At 38.8% G+C, this 20,198-nt stretch overlaps 1 protein-coding gene across 1 annotated transcript in view; it reads left to right on the forward strand.

The window, feature by feature from the left end:
- RFTN1 (raftlin, lipid raft linker 1) overlaps positions 1–20,198 on the forward strand; it is a 98,874-nt gene that overhangs the window by 42,660 nt on the left and 36,016 nt on the right. The window contains exon 4 of the mRNA XM_082046353.1: positions 10,657–10,765. Within this exon, the coding sequence (XP_081902479.1) occupies positions 10,657–10,765 (109 nt within the window). The remainder of the gene's footprint in view (positions 1–10,656; positions 10,766–20,198) is intronic.

Here is a 20,198-nt window from a genome sequence, read left to right on the forward strand (position 1 = left end):
TTCTTTCCATTGCCTTATCTGTCATTTCTCACTGCCTGGGGAAGCGGAAGAGACTTGGTGCAGCGGGGAAAAAACAGACAAGTACCAGCAAGGGAAATGACATCAGTTTGGTGTTTCATGTAGTTTAAATGTTTCTGAGTTTGCCTGAGAGGATGGGAGAAGCTGCTTCCACAGTGTGTGGGTGCAATGAACATTTGCACTGCCAAACCCGGTGAAGAGAGAGGGATGTTGCACAGATTTCAGGTGACCTTGGCCTGCATGGAGACCAGCTGTGTGTGAATTCCACTAGCAGCTTGGGGAGGATGAAATTGGCGACAGTAGGAAAAAAAAAAAAGACATACTGTTAATTTTTTAAATTAACCATTCTTATTACACTGCTGATAAAGAATAAATGATCCCTTTTTCACTAAGGACTGTCAGGTCCCTGGCATCTGTAGGCTGTCTATAAAACAGTTGAACTCTTGGGTAGAAGTTAAGTTCTGCTTGGGATATTTATTGACCAGACGAGTGTTAATTTCTGTTGTAAGGTTTTCAGAGTGTAAGTAGTCTAGCTCGAGTTGTAGGATCACTAGTAACTTCACGTATGCTCTGAAGTACAAAGTGGTCCCCTGCTGTTTTCTCTAGTGGTGGTACCAGGCATTCACAGGGAGCCAAGGAGTCATAAAAAGCTCTGTACCTTGGTGTGGGGCCCATCTTTGGGCTTCTCAGACATTTTCTGCAAAACACCTGAGGCTGTAGCTCCTTTCTTACTGCAGGTGTTGCACCATGGATGGCTCCAACATCTGCTTCAAGCTGTCAGTTCTACAGCAGATACCAGGTGCTGTTTTTTTACCTTGCTATTTATGTCGCCTGAATGGAAGAGGAAATAAATTGTTGTATTAGTGCCTTTTTGGTGCGGTAAGGTTAATTCTGTGTATACAGAGATAGAAATTAATATGTTCATCTTTAATCTCTAATACTTTAGTCTTTAGCCAGTGTTGCACCTTTATAAGTTGGTTTTATGTTTAAAAATGAATACTGTTGGCTCACATTTTGAGGCCTGTGTTTTATAGCACTGCCTCTCCAAAGCTGAGAACTGCTGGCAGCAGCTGATGTGCATCAGGATCTACACACTGCTGCTACCACTGCGATTGGCAGTGCCTTAATTTGTTCAAGAATAAAATGGAAAAGTAATGCTTAGATATGTCTATGCATTAAAACTTATGGAGGAAGTACCTGTCAGCATTACTTCTCCTATTTTGCCACTGTCCCAGGGTTTTAAAACACTCAGTGTGAATTTGCAATGCCATTGTACATTTAAAGTGACTTTTAAGGTTGCTAGGATAGTTTTGTGTTTAATTTGTACTGGTATCTCTGTGACTTCATTATCGTAGCTATCTAATCATTTCTGATAATTAAGGAAGTAAGAGTCATTCCTGCTCTGGGACATCTGAGGAAATGCATTCTTAACATATACGGAAGCCATAAATGTTCAAAAGCAAAGTTGTTCTCGTGGAAATGTTAGGGAGAATATGAAAGTAAAGGACAGCTTTATTTTTTCAAATCAGCAATATAATTGTTTGCATTGCAAAAAGCATCACGTTCAATTAAAGTAAATGAAGTAAATATAGGTGTGTAAATATATATAGTAAATATAAGTCTGTAGAGGCACTGGACGTGAAGTAGTCTACCAAGCAGCTGAAGAACTCTGCCATTGCCCTCATTAAATTTAATACAATAAATTTAAATATTTCTGTAGCACTTAATTGTATTGTGCACACTAACCAGTTGGTTGGAAGTGCTTGGAAGTGCTTGGAAGTAAGTTCAATTGTCAGATAGAGGAATAGTAACTTTAATGCTCCTCTGAATACTTTCTCTTGCTAAATTTCAATGGGCTTCTTAATTAAAAAGTAATTGACTGTTTATTGACTGTGCTGAGTTCTGAGATACTTTGGTTTCTTGGAGAATGCATCTCATAAAAAATTTCAAAGTAAAATCTTCAAGCCCAGGTTTTTATAGGTTTATTTTTTATGAATGTAAGGAAGGCTCCAGGGGTGAAGTGTAGCCCCTGGTCTGCTGGTTTGTGTTGATTCATGCTTGAAAAAACTAGATTCACACTGATTTATACTTGAAGACAAGAATCTCAGGAAAAGGGATATATGGTGGTACCCTGGAATGTGTGACCGTGTGACAATAAACCTCTTCTGGCGGAAGGGACAAGGGAAGGTCTGTGCCTTTGTGAGGTTCTGGCTTACCAAGATAAGGAGAGGCATCTATGTCACTTACTTTCCTCCAAGGAACAGAGATCGTTAGTTCTTCATGTGCGTAATAACCTTTATCTCTTTGCCCTTTTATTTTCATACTTGCATTTTTTTAACACAACAATCTCTGTTTAGGTGTCTTGTGCACGTTACTATTTCAGACAGTTTGTGGCTGTTGCAGATAACCTGTTCCATGCAAAGAAATCGCAAGGTCAGTCCCAGCACAGAATAGGAACAAAACTACAGCACAAAGCCACTTTGAGTTATTCCCAGTTCCCTGTAGTGTGACACCCTTGTCTAGTATCTTACAGTTTCAAAATTCAATGGCAATGAAAATGTTTTAATTTCTCTTTCTAAACACTGTGCACCAGAAAGTAAGCTCAATTCTCTTCCACTAGGAAAGATACATGGTCCAGGCTCATAAACTGTCTGCTTACAACACTTTTGACGTGTTTGCAGATGCTTCACTTCACCACAGTAGAATGAAGGAGGGGATATAAATTGAATTCCAGAGAGGTTTTTTTCTCTGTTGTTCCATCTATGTCTTAGGACATATTCTTCTATAGGTTTTGTCTTCAATCAATAAAGCAATCAGCAGGGAAACATTACCATGCAGAAGTAGACTAAGTAGTATAATTTAAGAATCATATTATTGGAGGAGACTTCTATGTTTGCCTCAAACAACTTTGCAGCTGTTTTCCCTTTCTGTAAAATAATGAGGTGTCAGGTGTTCTAGTGATTCACTTGATGAGATGATTCTGATTCTCTTTCTATAATTTCCCTATATACATTAATCCTGATGAAATGCAAACTTTCATCACTTGGCCAAAATAATTCTATTTATCTGCAAAGGAATTTGACAGACTGAGTTCAAAAGTTTAATAGTAAACTAGGATTTTTACAGTTTATTTTTTTTTCCAGTCTGCAATGTTAATTCCAAGTTATTTCAATTACTGGCATCTTCTGATATATAGCTACATTTTTCTGTCCTCTGTGTCTTTTAAAGTTTGGATTTACGTAGAAGATGGATTTAGAGAAAGTCTGGATTTATAGAAAATGCAAAGTAGCATGATATGAAAGATTGAAATGGCTTAAACAAGACACTGATTGTTGTGTTGTTTCTTTAGGCTATGTTTTCATTTCCAGTTGCCAGTGTCCACTTTGTATTTGCTTGATTATGTTAACCGAAGGTTTTGGGCAGCTAAGTCAGGGGAAACCCTGATTTTTCACACCTGAAAGATCAGCTCTCTCTCACTGTCTTTTTCTAGTCATACTAAACTCCTCTTTTAATAGCAGTGAACAGCCCTTCCCATGAAAGAAAGGGAAACTCTATTTTACCAAGGAACTTGTGAAATATGAAAAGACATAATTATGTGGGAAGAAGCAGCAGCCCCTGGAAGTGTTACATTTTGTGGAGTCTTGGTTTTGTCCTCTGGCATTTGCACATTTGCCCTCTGCACATTTGCCCTCTGAAGGCAGAGGAAAATGTTTCTAAAAACATCCAGATGATTAATCAAATTGCTGATTCTTAGCTGTTAGAGACACTCAAGCTCCAAAAAGCTTTTCTTCTCTTCCAGCTTTTTTGATAGGTGCTTGAAACAGGGAGTCTTTGGTCTGACTTTCTGTAGAGTTCGGTGGAGAGAGCCTTGAGCCATGACTGGTGCTGCTGCCTGGCAAGCCTCTTGTGGAGCTTCTGTGGTTATGTCTTCATTTTCCATGTGAAAACTTCTCATGCCACATTTGACTTTCTGTGGCTCATCACTGTATAAATGATGCACAGTGGTCTCGAGCTTTCTTGGAGCACACACTCTGCCATGTCAGCTGCACCCCCCCTTCCGATGTCATTTGCAAACCTGACAAGAGTACACACCATGTCCCCTCCTCCGTGTCATCAATGAAGATGTTAAACACGACAGGTCCCAGGTTGCAGACCCCTGGCCTCACTGGCCTCCAGACAGGGCGTCACCATTAACCATGGAACTGGTTTTTACTCATCTGGTTTTCCAGCCTGTAGTACCCTTGCTTGCATACACGAGGAGTGTGGGGGCCGGTGCCAAACCTCTTGCTAAAATTACTATCAATGACAGTCACTGCCCTCTCCCACTTGCCCACAAATCCACTCATTTTAGTGTCAGAGGTAGTTAGGGTGGTCGAAATTATAATTTCCCCTTGCCACATTCATGCTGACTGTTCCCAGCCCTCTTCTTCATGGACCCTGAAATGTGCTACAAAAGATCTCTGCAGAAATATAGAAAGTGCAGCCGAAGGTGTTTCACAATGATACAGTCTGACAGAAAATATCAGTGATCTCCTCCAGTGCTTCTGTGCTTGCTTGAGTTCTTGAAAGTAGATACTTTGCACTGGTACAATATATTTTTAATTTAAATGTAAAAGCATGTGTGTATGTGCACCTGTTTGGTTTTCTTGTAGGATTTAGACTTGAAGATGGCATATGTCTGACCTTGCCGTCATGAGCATTAGGATCAAACATGTTTTGTGTGCAAATGCAGCGTGTGTTGTTGTTCTCAGCAGGCTGATTTCAGCTTGCTGAAAAAATAATATACCCGAGATTCAACAGATATCTTCCTCTAGCTCAAGGGACAATGGCTTGAGTTTTTAAAGCTTGTTATTTGTTTCAAGTTCAAAGCAATACATATTTCCTCACAACAGCTTTTAACATTGACCCAAAATAAATGTTCTTTCATCTGTGTTCTCAAAATTACAAACACTGCACATTAAAGATGCCTATGTATCCATACATGCCTGAACATTTCTCAAGAAACTATATGCTCTCATTGAAAAAAGTTTTACTAAAAATAACATATATTCTAGTGATAAGGTCTCCTGTATGAGAAAATTCCTGGTAAAGGCAATGCTTAGATAACAAAGTTTAAACAGTGTCATGTGGGTTAGGGTTGGGTTTGTTACGATACAATATACCTGGTTTTATTTTTATAAAAAATGGAGTGTGTGTTGGGTGGGCATCATAAAACTATGGGTTTCTAATTGCTGCCGTCTTGGTTTTCAGATGCTGTAGTTTTGCTAGATTTTTAACCTGGAATTACATAGATAGCAATTGCTCATTTTAATTACTATGACGTGGTTTTACTTTTTCTTAATGTAGATCAGTTTGTTATAAATGTACAGTTATATTTTGAACAGTAGAGCTATTCTTGTGTGGTGGAAAATCTCAAAACTGCACTTATATTCCTGGCATCATTTTAAGCAACTAGTTAGAGTGTCTGCGCAGCTTACAAGTGTGCTTTTGGCTTTCTGAATTCATGAGCATGAGGAACTTCAGGAAGATTAGGACCAAATGTTGGCTCCCTCCTTTCCTTCTGGTATCTGAAAAGGGTTGGAAATAGGGTTTGTAATAGACACAGAGTTGTCAGCTTTAATACTTACTGTATAAGTTACTGGTACTCTACAGCTGGTAATGGTTTATCTACCATGAAATGGCACTTAACTGCAAACAGCTGGGCAGGAAATGACAGCCTACCGAAACAACCCTCGTAAATATATTTTTGGCCAGTGGACTTCCAGTTATAAGTGAAAATCTTATTTATTCTATGTATTTTCTTTTTCTTTAGTGGCACTAGAAGTACTATGTAGGACTCAAGATGCCACTCTTTTTCAGTCTGTGATCCTCAGCCTCTTCCATATCAGTAACAGTTGAGGGTACCCTCTACCCCCAGCCATGATGTCTCTCTGCACAACACCAGGAAGACTCAAGTTCCCTCTCAGCTCTTTGCCACCCCCAGTTAAGGTTGTCCATGGTGGTCACTGAGGGTATCTGCAGTGCTGGAAAAATCCTTCTTCAGGAAAATTGATAAACAAACTATGAGATATGTAACAAAGGAAGAAAAACAAATGAAGGCCCAGGGTGTGTAAGATACAGTGAAATTTTTGTCGATGTCCACAATTAACCAGTGGTTGTCCTCTCCTGGGGCTGTGGGCAGGAGACTGCCCTTCCTCACTGCAGGTAAAGCAGTGGCCTTGGTCACGCTGTCCCGCTCGGGTATCCCAAAATGTCTGATAGTGAGTACAGGGTGTTGTAATGGGTCGTAGTGTCGCAGCTTCTCTGGTTCATCTTAGCTTCCAAGAAGGGTACAACCTTACCAGGGGTAAGGTTCTTTTACAGCTGGGCCATTTTTATTTAACCAGGGATTTTTTTCTAAGAGGAACAAAGGTAATAAAAAAAACTTGAATGTTTGCAGACAGTGAAGGGAGGAAAATCCAGTTTTCCAACCTAGGAAGAGAAGAGGAAGAAATCACTGACTGTACATCTAGAAGAAAAGGAAGATCTTTCAGACTGTTGGGGCCTACCCATTTTTTTTTTTTTAATGAACTGATTTCAGCTTTTCTTTTTCACTTTCTGTTGAGAAATATTTTATGATTGGAAAGCGGAAGTTAACTTTACATAAAACTGTGGCTTTAATTTTAAATAATTTTATACATTGGACTCCCAGCAACTTGCTGTGCTGTAAAACTGATAAGAGACTCTATAGTATGGATTATTTGATTATTTCTCAAATTACTGACATCAGTCCTTCCTCAGAAGAGAACAGGGGGATGCAAGTGCAGGGACAAGACTGAAATTGGGAGACATGAGCTCTGCTTCTGACTTTTCCTCTGACTTTTGTGACCTTGACAGATGTCTGTATTTGGGGGGTCCTAAAAGTAGTCCCATGAAATGAATCAAACCAAAAATACAGTAATTTCTGTTCAGTATGGAATTTACTTGTACGTATATTTAGCTACTTCTCTACAGCTATACTAATAGTATTAAGAGTTTCATGAGATAATTTTATGATGTTTATAAAATACTTTGTGATTCATTTATGAAATACATTGTTTATTGTATAGAGGCTGGAAATAACTTCTTGCCCACCTGGATTTGCTCAGAAAATTATTTTTGTGGTCTGTGAAATCTACAGCTACTTATTATTTTAATATGAAAAGCTATGGCTTTTGTTTTCATTTGTTTGTTTTTTGACAGAATAACAGGCTCTTAAATGTTTCCTAAAAAGGTGAAAACTACCAGTATAGACAAAGACTTGCCTTTAACATATATGGACATATTTTACTTGAAAGAATGGAAAAATACATTTTGGTAATATAGAGAACTTCTGTTGGAAGATTTTAACTAAAGATTTTATGGCCTTTAGCAGGATCTGTTATGTGTGTTCTGTGCATAATGTTCCTAGCAGAGTATGATGGTATTTGATGTGATTTTTTTCATGAGGCCTAGTGCCAAGGTAGCCCCCAGACTCTTAGAGGAAGAATTCACTGTCTCCTGTTTGTTTAAATATTTACAAGCAGCAAGCGTATTTCAAAGTAAGTGCTTGTTAAAAGAGGAAAAATAAACAGGTCATTTTAAGCAGCTGCAGTAAGATTCCCTATACTTTTGTGGATATAATCTGTATCTCAGATACTTGCACTCTTTCCAAAGAAGGAGGAAGCAAGTTCTCCAAAAACTGCACAAAATCAGAGTCCAGGGAGCTGTTGAGGGGGAGGAGAGGAATTAGGAGACAGTGGTTCAAGGGCAAACTTTCCTCTTCCTTATATCTCTGTGTAAATCTCACCAATACAGGTTAAAATAATTCATTTTTACAGGTAGCCAGTGGGTTTAAACATGAAATACAGTCTTTGTCGTTCTTTTGCAGCAGTTAGAATAGTAAGTTTTTATGTCTATCACAGCAAGTATTTACAGCAGCATTGCAGATTGCACAGAGACCTCATGACTGGGTAAGGAACAGGCCTTGGCGAAAGGGTGGATGCAGAAATAGCATGGCGCATACTTAATTTCTGGGATTTGATATCTTAACTTTGGATTTGAGCTGTATTATTTCAAAGCCTCTGGACTGGGAGTGTGGCTTCCTCAGCTGGGCTGGAAGGGACCATGATGAGTGCGATGGGTTGTCCCAGCAAGGGAACTGGTAGAGATGTATGGTCCTCATGTTTGTAGAGGTTTAGTGATGTCTCCCCAAACCAGGATTGATTGTCTAAAAGGGGCTTGACTCCCTGCTGCTTGTTCTGAGTAACCCACTTCTGATTGGTAATTATACAACAACCAATGCACTGAGGAACTGTTTGCTTTGTTTGATGTTGCATGGACTTTGCATTGCAATATTAAGTGGCAGTTTTGAAGGTTTATTGATTGCTAGAGCATTAGAGAACCCTAACTCATGCTTATTTCTATCTGGAACATGGCTAGATAACATCAGGACTACATTTCCAGTTAGTCATATTCAGATCTTACTAAAAAAAATGTAGGTATATTAGTAAGTACTCCAGCAGGAAGACTTTCTTAAGTTTAGATTTATGTTCTCAAATTCATTGAGTTCATTTGTGGCAGAAAATCTGCACAGAATACATTATTATCTGGGACTTTGTCTAGAACAGCAAAAATGGTTGTCTGCAGTTCATGTGTTGTCCCTCACAAAGTGATTCCTTTTTTCTTGACAGAGTTGTACTTGGCTGCTTAAATTAATTTCTGTACACCTGTTACAGAGGAGTAGTGGTGGAACACTTTCAGTCCCCCAATAATGATTCTTTAAATCCTATAAAGATGTTTGGAAAGTTGCCATGGACACTATTCAATGTTTTGTTAATACTTGTGTCCAGAATCAAGGACAAGAGGGACCACAAGTTATAAGAAGAACCTAGAAAAGAGTAGAAGAACACATAGGGAATGGATTTCAGTGTTTCAGTTCACAGCTTGGTACTGCCTGTCCCATGTATCAGTGAGATGACAGAAATGAAGGGAGAGTGTAACCTGTGGGAAAGTGGGGGGATCAAATACAGAACACGATGTCGTGTGGTACTTCAGCAAATTTCTGTGCTGTTGTGCAGGAGACACCTGGCCGGTTGGCAGGCAGGAGCTGACACATCCCACGGCTCTGGGTCACTGTTGGCATCTCAGGAAAGCCACAGGGGCCACCTGCAGCTGAAGCGTGTTATACGTGTTGCACAGTCTCAGTCCTCAGAACAGGACTTTTACATGTACTTGCTTTTGCAATCATTGCCACCTGCGAAGCCCTTGTTTTGTTGTTTTACTGCTACCTCAGCATGCTCAGTTCAAACTTCTGTACATTTTTCCCAATCCTGTAGGTACCCAGCGCACCAAGTGACTGCTGACCAGGGTTAGTTCTTTACATCAAACTAGACCTTTTGATAACTCCATATGGGATGTTAAGATGAATGCTTTGTTATTAATCCTAAGAATTATAGGCTAGCTTTTATTTTTGTACGTTCCTCTGTGTGTTCTCCTAAAGAACTGATGAATCAAATGATTCTCTAGATTTGCTCTATTGATCAAGTGTATCAGTTTCCTTCCATGGAAGTCAGGAAGAGATGAAAACTGCCTTCAGTAGCACTGCGTTGCAGTGCACACCTACAAACCTACAGTGCCATGAGGATGGAACCAGGCTCTTCTCGGTGGCAAACAATGATAGGACAAGGGGTAATGGGATCAAGCTGGAACACAAGAGGTTCCACTTAAATTTGAGAAGAAACTTCTTCTCAGTGAGGGTAACAGAGCACTGGAACAGGCTGCCCAGGGGGGTTGTGGAGTCTCCTTCTCTGGAGACATTCAAAACCTGCCTGGACATGTTCCTGTGCAACCTCACCTAGGCATTCCTGCTCCGGCAGGGGGATTGGACTAGATGATCTTTTGAGGTCCCTTCTAATCCCAAACATACTGTGATACTGTGAAACTTTCTCAAGATCATTCAGGATAACTTCCAAACTTTCCCATGGCGTATTTTGACCGATACCGTATTTCCACGGTACCGATTTGTTCAGCAAGGCCTGTGGCAGATGCGATACACTTTGAATTATTTCAGGAGTTAGTGGCTTCTGAAAGAGAAGGGATTTCACACATAGCTTTACATTTTTCAACAACGAAGCGTAAGGTAAGACTGAAGGATAGACTACTTTGATTAGCCCTTGTTTTTTAAATGTTGCCTTAGAATGGTGGTAGATAAGAGAAAGGATTCTGTTAATTACTGTCTGTGAAACACACCCTACATGGGGCTGCCCAGAGCATCTCTCAGCCCATTGCATTGGAACCTGCTTTCTGCATATTCTGAGTTACATCACCTGTGCTTCTCCTTGGTGTTGGCCGTGGATGCCAGGCTGACATAGTGTTTCTTGGCCAAATAAAGATATTTGGAAATCCCCAAGGAGTTCCACCATCTGCGGTCACTGGTGTGATTTCCTTCCCTGGCAAGTAGGTGAGATGCTGTAGCTGCTGCTTGTCAGAACTGTGTTGAGCTCAATGGAGTGAATGTGCTGGAACCGAAGCTCTGTCTGCAGGTTAGCTCTCCATGGGAAACATTTGTAAAGGGTATGATGCCTGGGTATCAAGTGTCAAGAACAGAAATTGATTCTTTTTTTCTGTCTGTCTATTTAGGTCTTCAAAAGGTGATGTCCCTAGTGAACGATACGTCTTGGAGGTGGAGTGCTGCTCCTTTTTAAACCAACTTTCAGATAAAAAGGAGATACCTGATTTTATTAAAAAAGTGAGTAAAAAAAAAAAAAAGGCAAAACCAAACCACAGTATCTTTTATTTGCACTATACTTATTGTTTCTAGTTCTGTCAGTCTGACAATAGGAATGTGTGTATATTTTGTGCAGTTGAAACTCTGCACTAGAATTTGATGGTTTGTAATTTTAATATTCTAAAGGGCAATTATACTTATTGAGAGAAACAAGTTTGGTCATTATGAGAAAATGATTTGTAGTACCATAGAGAGTGACCTCTCACAGATCATATCGACTAAGTTACCAATGTAGAAGACAGTTCTATAATGGTGTAAACATTTTAAGTTGAAACAAGATATGTAATTTCCATTTAAGTGTCAAAATATCTTGTTGGATAATACTGTAGCTAAAAGGTTTAGTAACTTCTGGAATCCCCCAGATGATGTAAGTTTTGTTTCAGTGTCACACGATGTTTGGAGTTAGGGATGGTACTGGTAACCGAAATACCTCTGTCATCCAGAATAGTGTTGCTTTCGATAGACTTTTACATATACTGGGAAATTTGAAAAGAACCCTGCAATTCTTTGTTTGTTGCCTTTTTAAAATATTATTTCTGATGCTATAATATTCTGGCAGACTGGAAATTAGCAGGTTATGTCCATTTTAGTGAAGACAGATTAATCGTGCATGTTTCAAATTTTGCAGCATCTGTTGTGTCCTATTGCATGTTATAAAAATTAGCATTAAATACTATATTTACTTAGCCACATGGTGTAAGAATAGTGTGAATAGGCATACTCCCCTATCTTTAATCCATCTTGCAGTGATGATAGGTAAGAAAATGTTGTAGAACAAATTTCAGCACAGGTTGTAAGAGCTTGATAGGGACTCAGCTTGACAGATTGCACTCATGCTCAATCTTTCCTTTTTACTATGAATTATAAAAGCTGAATTAAAAATAATGCAACTATGACTTTCTGATCATCACTATCATACTTTAAGATACATAGATTTTGGTATCAGAACAAACTGAAATTTTCTGAACACTTACTGCGATTCAAACATTTGAGTCCAAATACTGTTTCAGGCTTTATTGTGTTATTGCACTTTTATTCTGATACTGTCTTTGATTATTTCAATATACTCACACTTAGGCAAAACTGGTGTAGATCCTGTCTATCACTTTCAACATGTTTGATTTTGTTCTTTTGAGTCAGAGTAGAAATATAGCCTTATCTGTCAGCAAAATTTTATATCATTGCAAGAGAAAATTTCTTTGCATTTGTAACTTCAGAAGGAGAATGGCTAACATGAAAACAAAATGACAACCCAGGAGTCAGCTTATTTTCATACATTTCCAATTCTGAGACTCTTTAGAATGTTTTTCTAGACATGGAAATGTTTCTGTTGGTAGAAGCCATTTGATTATGGGGTTACGTAGATGCCTTTTTGAAATATAATAATTTAAATTTCAATAGCTAAAATGTATATTTACTGTTTCTCTGTAGGCTGAGTATGTCACTCATCCTCAGATGTTATTTGATGTGGAGGAATTTGAAGCTCTTTGAAGTTGTTGCTGTCAAGTGTGTGCTGTGTCACTGTCTCTATCTGATTAAACACGTTGTGAAAGTCTCAACACTTTTATGTAAATCTAACTCAGAAAACAGGACTTGTTTGGGAGTAGGAATTAATTGTCATATTAACTAATTTGTCTGAGCAACAAAAATGTCCATTGCTTTTAAGGGCATATAAAGCAGATGTTTACAAACAAAATAAATGAAAAAATAAAGGATTTTCTTCAAAGAAAGAAGTAACAAAAAGCTGTTAGAAAGGGCAATTGCTTGCTTTCAAAAAAGAACAAGCCTATAATTCTTCTCAAACTGTGAAATACAGTTCAAGTTAATAGAGTGTTGTAATTGAATAGGCAAATCCTTGATCACAGAGCTTTTCATAACAGAGGCTTTTAGCACAGGTTTACGTTGCATTGCAAATAGTAAAAAAAACCTCAAACAAATAGAGTAGCCATATTTTCAAAACAAGTCAAAGTTTTCTCCAGCTATGAATTTACTAGAAAAAATTCTCTAGCCTGACAAAATTAATTTTATTAATTTCATTATGCATTGTTGAACCAGTATTGTTTACATGGAGTTTGGACAACGATGCAATTTTGATAACTTCTTTTCTCAACTGATGTTTTCATTAACTTAAACATTTGTCATATCGCATATTCACTGCTTTGCTCTTGGCAAACAAAAGACAATTTTGCAATGGCATACAGCACAGGTAATATCTTTTTTTCTTCTTCTGTAACTCCATATAAATGTTTAAGAGCAATGAAGTGGAAACAGGGATGTTATCTCACCTGGAGAATTCTTCTCGCTCACTGAAACAAAGTGCTTTAGTACAACACTTACTATAAAACATTTAAGAAATGTAAAAGAAGACTCTCTGGTCAAACCTGTGTTCTGTTGCTGAGATCCTACTGTGCTTTGGGACTCTGTCCCAATTCTCTACTCTCTTCTGTACATTTTTGCCATGGCTGTGGGTTCCGACAATGGTGAGAGCCATTGGAGACAGGAGACAGGGATTAAGGACATGTTGCACAAGATTAATTCTTCCTGTACTTTCAGCTCACACTGACATCACTATGTTCTGTTTATTCTTTCATATCAATGTGGATCTAGTGCAGCTCAACATGTCCTAAAGAGGTCAAACAGTCCCACGGTGTCTTTGTCATTTAATTCATGGGCAATGAAAGAAGATGTATATGTACTTTACTGCTGCATTGGTACTAGCACTCCTGTCTTTAGCTCTCAGGCAAAACAGAGATTAAAGATTTGCTCATCTGCTTTTTAATGAGCAAAGCTGACTTCTGAACTTCTGATCGCTGTTGCTCAGATCATTCTGAAGTTGTTGCAAGTCAGAGATGTTGCTTCTTAGATACTTCACTTTGTAATACTTTGACTTGTGTCTCATGTAAAATAGGGTAGCTTTTAATTACTTCCTTAGTTGCTCTTTATTTCTGTGTATCCTGTTAGTGTTTTTTTCATCTGAGAGTGTTATCCTGAATCTGCTGAGACAAGTAAGGGAAGGAGAAACTAGGCTGACATCCCGAGAAAAGAGTTATTTTGGATACGCAGTCATATATGAATGCCAAATATGTTTCTCATGACCTTGGTTTTCCACATCAATCTGAATTATGTGCTCTAGAAGAACTGTAGCAGGCAGAAGGTTTTACTTGTATGTTCATATCTGTGCGGTGCTGGTGAAAAGTTAAGAAATTTACCTTTTCTTCCCAGTTCTGACATTTTAAAATTTAGGAAGCACATCTTTGTATCCTTGGTTGCCTGCCTCTTTGAGAAGGAAATTCTTGTATATTAACGTTTTTTCAGTTTGACCCCATTGCAGAGGTCGTATTTCTTGTCCCTGTGGACTCATTACCCTTCCCTGGGGAAGTATGATAAGCACAGAAGCACGTGGTTCAAAAATGCCGCAGCTTAACTGAAATCCAAGCGCAGGCATCTTCCTTTTGTGTTCTTGATCAGACAAGGACCTCTCCCTGCTGGTCTGTCTTTATTTGACTCAAAAATGAGGACAACTTTTTCCAGCCGTATGGATGAATAATTGGGTTTGCATTTTCAGAAGCGGACCAGTTCAGCTTGGAAAACAACTGCCATCTTGAAACACCTCTGTAATGCTCATCTTACTGTGAAAGTGTTTGTCAAATCTGCTCATTGCTCGTCCCTTTCTTCATACTCTTGGTGAACTTCAGTGAGCGAACAAATGCCAACAGAGGCACTAGCTTGAAAGTCACTAGTAACATGTCGCTCCAGAGAGTGGTCCTCTGAACAGCTTCTGTAGTCCAAAGTACCCTAGAAAGAATTTTGACTCCTGCAGATGGAGTCACTTTGCCCGTATGTTTGTTGACATTTATTTTCTAGTAATAGCATTGCTGGGCCTGTGAAGTGATGGTCCCTCTCAAACTTAAGTGAGTGGGACCACAGGGAGGAATGTGCCAACAAAACACATCGCAAGGACGCTGCAACCCAGGTGCTTGTTCTAGAGTTGGCATCTGAAACAGTGACCACCAGTTCTCCCTGGTAGAAAGGCAAGTTGCGTAGAGAATTGGACTGCTTTGAAGGAGTGGCCACACAATACTAACACTTGTATAAAGAACTCACAGCCTACATTGCTTAAAGGATCTACCGTATTTGAGCCTGTTTGCCAGTTTTATGGAATATATTGTACAACTGGTATTTGCTGTTGCTGTAATTTTTCTAAATGTTTAAAAAAACCCAACAAAACTATAATGAGGAATGAGTATGTTTCAAGTGTTGGTTTATGTGCTGGAAATTAATACACATTAAACTGTAGCTGAACTCGGTGTACTCCTGAAAGGTGAGGCATTTCTCAGAGGGGTTTGATCCTCCTGCCCATCACCTGCCCTCGCTCCTTTGAAGGGAGCAGCAGGCAGGAGACGGGCTGAGCGGTTGGAAAGGAGCCATGACACAGCCCATGCCACCACAGGTCACTCTCACTGCTTGTTTTGCCACATCTATGATTTTATCAAACTCTATCCAGTTGGTGAAGAATTTTTACGTTAGCATTGCTGGTCAAAGAGAGGTTAATTTTCCAGCTTCTTTTATGGTGCTAGGTAGAAGCAGGGCTGGAGGACTTCTGTTTCTCCTACAAAATAAAAACTAAATGCCTCTATGAATTCTCAAGAGCTTTTGAAATCTTTCCCATAGATGTTCCCAGTCAAGGGAGTGATTCAGCCCAGACTTGGCTCTTCAGTGATTTCCTACGTATTTACCAGACAAATGCTCATTCTGATGTATCATCAAAACAAGGGACTTCCCATATCCATATAGTGTGTGAAAGTGATATTAAATTATTTTTGAACTCCCTACTTCTGAGTTTTAATAGTCTCTTCAGCATCTAACTATGAAACAGCAAGAAGATGCGGAATGTGAAAAAATGTGTCATAGGACAAATGCATCCATAATGTACTTTTGAATATATGTAAGTATTTGTGTTTCTAACAGTATGACAAGGAAATGAGAAGACAAAAGTCTAGAATTTCTCAGAAAAATGAATGTGAAAATTACTCATTTTGTATACTTTTTTACTTTTATTTATAATAGCTAAGAAAAATATTGTTCTTTTCGTAGCCGTTCCAGTATTTCTCACATTCCTGTATGTGTCTTTTGTTTGTCATTTCTTGTTCTTCATCTCTAAATCTTTGGATTGAGATTTCTTTTTTAGAAGGAACAAAGAGATACAGCTTATGTGTTCTGAAGAGCACTAGACTGCTGATGGATTTCTTGAGTCTGTTGCAGCCTTACAAGGATCTCTTCTGTGAAGTCTCTGATTGCTCTGCTGGTGCCAGGGTTCGTTAGACCGATATTGTAATCCAAAGCATTATTCTTTACTTCAGATATGTTTTAGTTGGCCTGTTCAGAAGTGTCCTGCAGGGTACACAGTCAGAGCAGGTGGCATTAAAAGACAGAAGAGGGGAAAAATTGAGCCTTTAATATTGCTCAGAGGATTGTTCTTCAAATGAATAAGCAGTTCAAATTTACTTTTGTGGCTAGAAAAAGACCCCTCTGGAGTACTGTTTATTACCTAGGATTACTTATCTAGATGTGATCTCAACCTCTTCTAAAATCGTTTCCATCCTTAAAACAAACCAAAAAAATCCCACTCCAAAACCTTGCCTCTCCAGGGTATTTGCAAATGAACAATACAACACTTATTTCTTTAGCACATTGTAATGAAAACCACTGCTGAGTATTTAGCCGACTGCTTTGTTTTCTGCATGTTTTCAGTGCAAACAGAGCCTCTATTTTATTTTTAAGTATTTGGATCTTAGAAGTAGATATGGCCATGAAGCAGAAGTTGAAACTCCACATCAATGGTTCAGCTGTTTGTCATCTGCTGTGATAATATTTATTAAAGTGCATTTTGTTAACATTTTGTAAGTGTATATATAGCAAGAGATGGTAAAAAATAGCATATACTGTATTTTAAACAGACTGGTGTGAAGGGAAACATCTGTTCCTGGTTAAGCTTCTTTCAACTTGTGTTCTTTCGACTAAGCCCTCTAAGAGTGGTGTTGATATATATCTTCCATGAACATTGCAAAACTATTTTCAGGACTCTCCCAGGAGCCTGGTCCTGCTTTTATAATCCTTTGCCCCCAGCAGCTTTCAGAGTCGTCCTCTTGACCAAGATAAAAATAGATGTTATAAAATCAGTAGTCAGTGCTTCTAATGATCCCACTTCAGTCTGGTGGGAAAAATGACTTTTTAAATAACAATAAATATGATAATATTTTATACTGTGCTAAAATAAGACATGAGCAAATTTTTCAAATTGTAATTTTGGCTGCAAGTAACAGATGGCTTGATGAAACAATGCGATTTTAAAGAAACACTCTTGGGTTTATATGAAGATGAAACAGTTCCCTGCAAATTAATTGTAAAGTCTGTAAATTTGAGACTGAATTATTAATTTTTAAAATATTCCCATTGTCCTGAACGTTTTAGTTTTTGTTTTCATTGCTTAGGGCAGAGATGGACTAAACCTGTGTGCCAGTTTTGAACCACTTTAGTGCTAATGACTCTTTTCTCATCTTCCACAAAGAACATTGGATTGTGTTCATCCAGCTAAAACGCTTGTTAGATACAGCACTCAACCAAATATCTCTAAATATTTATTCTCCCCTTGCTTGTGTTCACCAATTAGTACAGGAGTTTCTCTCAAAAGGTTCATATACGAGACATGAGCTTCTTTTTGAAAATGCCCGTTTTTCTAGAGCAAGCACTTGGGACAGAGTTTCTACAGACTTTTTTCTGACAGTGTGTATCAAAAATTTGGGTTGAGTCAACATAGCTGGCTGCTCCATAGCAGTTTATCCCGGGTCTAAAATAGCTTTTAGGGAATAAATCTTAAATGACGTGGATAAATTCAGGATTTCTTTTCAGAGTGGAAGAACACAGGTACGTTCCATGGCCTTTGGGCAGGTACCGCAGTTGCTGAACCTTTGTAGCCTGTGTGCAGCAATGTTTGCCCTGTGCCAGCTCTGTGGAGGAACAGATGCTAAAATAAGACAATAATTTGAGAATAATCATCACACCCAAGACCACAGAGGATGAGCCAGTGTAGTTTCCAAGAGCTGTCAGCTAGTGAGATACGCTGAAAGGAACGAGTGTACTTGCACCACGCTGCACTGCATGTTTAGTCTGGTTATATTGTTCTCAGGAATGAACATACTGCCTTGGCTCCAGTAGCAGGAGGCATATAGCTCGCTGTAACTTAATATCTCTTGGCAGCACTGTCCTAAGAGCCTGTCTTCTGTGTTACTTGCCATAGCAGGAGGTTGTAGTAGCTACTTGCTTCACTACATTTCTCCCTCTTCTGCTCACAGGTTTCAGTTCCCTTTTGCAGAGGCTGCTACCACTGAGCAGGTTATAAAACTGCAAAGCTTGCTTTCTTTTCCCTGTTCAGTGCCTTGTTGTGCTCTGCCACAAATGCAGCGAGAGCTTCAAAGTGTCGAGTCAATGGTTCTGCTCAATGGGCTGCATACCGCAAAGAGGGATAGGCAGCATACATCTGTTTCTGCAAGAAACTAATTACCTCTTAACTTTCGAATTCGTCTTTGGGCTCTATTATCTTCTCTTGCATCTTCCAACTTATTTCTAATACTCTTATCTCAAGTTCCTAAATGGTAAAGTTCTGTTCAAGGTTTTAACTGGAAGTGTCAATATAAACACTGTCAGCAACACTGCTTAAAGGATGATTCTGTGGTTTGGGATTATGGTAACACTTTTCAAGGCGTCTCTCCACTGTTTGATCCCTGATGGTCTATTTTTTGTATTTGACAGTGAAAATACATGGTAATATGAAAACTTGAATGCAGACTGGGCCTTGACTTTCTGAAAGCTACATTTATATTTACTTATATTTATGTGAACATCAACTATCTATCTCAAATTCAGAATTGGTGAGCGTAAACCTGGAAAGGTAACATGGTTTGGAAATCTGCAAGTAGTGAAACAGAATCTCAGGTTAACAGGACAGAGAAATGATGAGCAGTTGCTGCTTTGCTGTTTGAGGAGTAGAATTATCTTCTTTAGTAGCTCAGTAGCAGAGATGCAGAAATGCCAAAGTCACAAAAGTTTTGAGTTGTTTAGAAAGAGCTAAACCCCTCCTTCAGATCATTAGCTAAGCTTAATTGGTTTTAAAATAAGCAGTAAACTCTTGATGACTGCTTGTCTTCTCAGGAGGCAGCATGTGAGACCTACAAAAATATCAGAGGCAAACTAAAAGCCTGTCTTAATTTTAAACATCTGTTTTCCCAAATGAACAAACTGGAAGAGGGATGTTCATTCTTTGTGATGAAACATGTACTACTAAATATTAATGAAGGAGGACACAGTTGGAAGACTCTGGTATTGAACATCCTTTTTCCAGTTCCAGCTCCTGGAATGCAGTACATAGCGTTCTTCTCAAATCACAAGAGCATGTTCCTTACATGAAGACGCTGGGTGCTATGTCAGTTGTCAAAGGAGATTTGCTTGAATCCTAAAAAGAAGGTAGAAAAATCCAGCGGTCTTGTTTCTGCTACTCATTATGAGATCTAATGCCTCTAACATTGTTCTTTTAAAAGCTGCAACCAAATAAACAGACAGACAAGAATTTATTTTATTGCCTAAGGCAGCCTAATGCTTGGCTTAAAGAAAAAGTCTAAGATAGCTCTGAGCAAAATTAACCCAGCTATTGTTTCCAAGGCCATATGTTTTCCCATCAGTAGGACTAAGTAGCAGTCTTTCCCTTAGTTTGCTGCAGAGCTAACTAAATGCAGCTGACCATCAGAAAATCAGTTCCTTGCACAGAGGGAATGTTGTCCTTTCTCCAAGCACATTTTTGCTCTGTGTGCTCTTCATAAATTGTTTCTGTTGTTTGTTTTTATATTAGCAGCAATCCCTTTTACTGGGTTTCTGTGGCATTCTTTCAGTACCTTGTTATATCATGAACCGTTTAGCAAACCTGTTACTGAAATGTTCACTGCTAATGCCTAGGTTTTGAAGGTGGGTTTTTCCCAGGTCATCAGGAAGTGTAAGCCTTGAGACCATTTAGGATTGCTATAAACTGGAATGCCCTGATGACATTAATAAAACTGCTTCTCTTCTGGATGCATCCCCAAAATGTCCAGCTCCTGGCATACAAGAGTTAAGAGAAATTCCTAACACTTATTAAATCATGTGTTTGAAGTTCCTTATCCAAGAGAGAGATCCTCAGTATTAAATTGCTGTGTGTTATTTCCCATGTTTATTGATGTGGGTGGAATACTATCCTGAGGTTGCGGGAAGTTGCTTTGCTGTGTGCCATCCCATGAGAGAAATGTACAGAATCTCCCTGTAAGCAATTACTGAAGCTGGCAAAAGTACATGATGCTGTTCAGCATGG

The sequence above is a fragment of the Streptopelia decaocto genome (assembly GCF_964273445.1).
Source record: "Streptopelia decaocto genome assembly, chromosome: 2".
NCBI lineage: Eukaryota > Metazoa > Chordata > Aves > Columbiformes > Columbidae > Streptopelia > Streptopelia decaocto.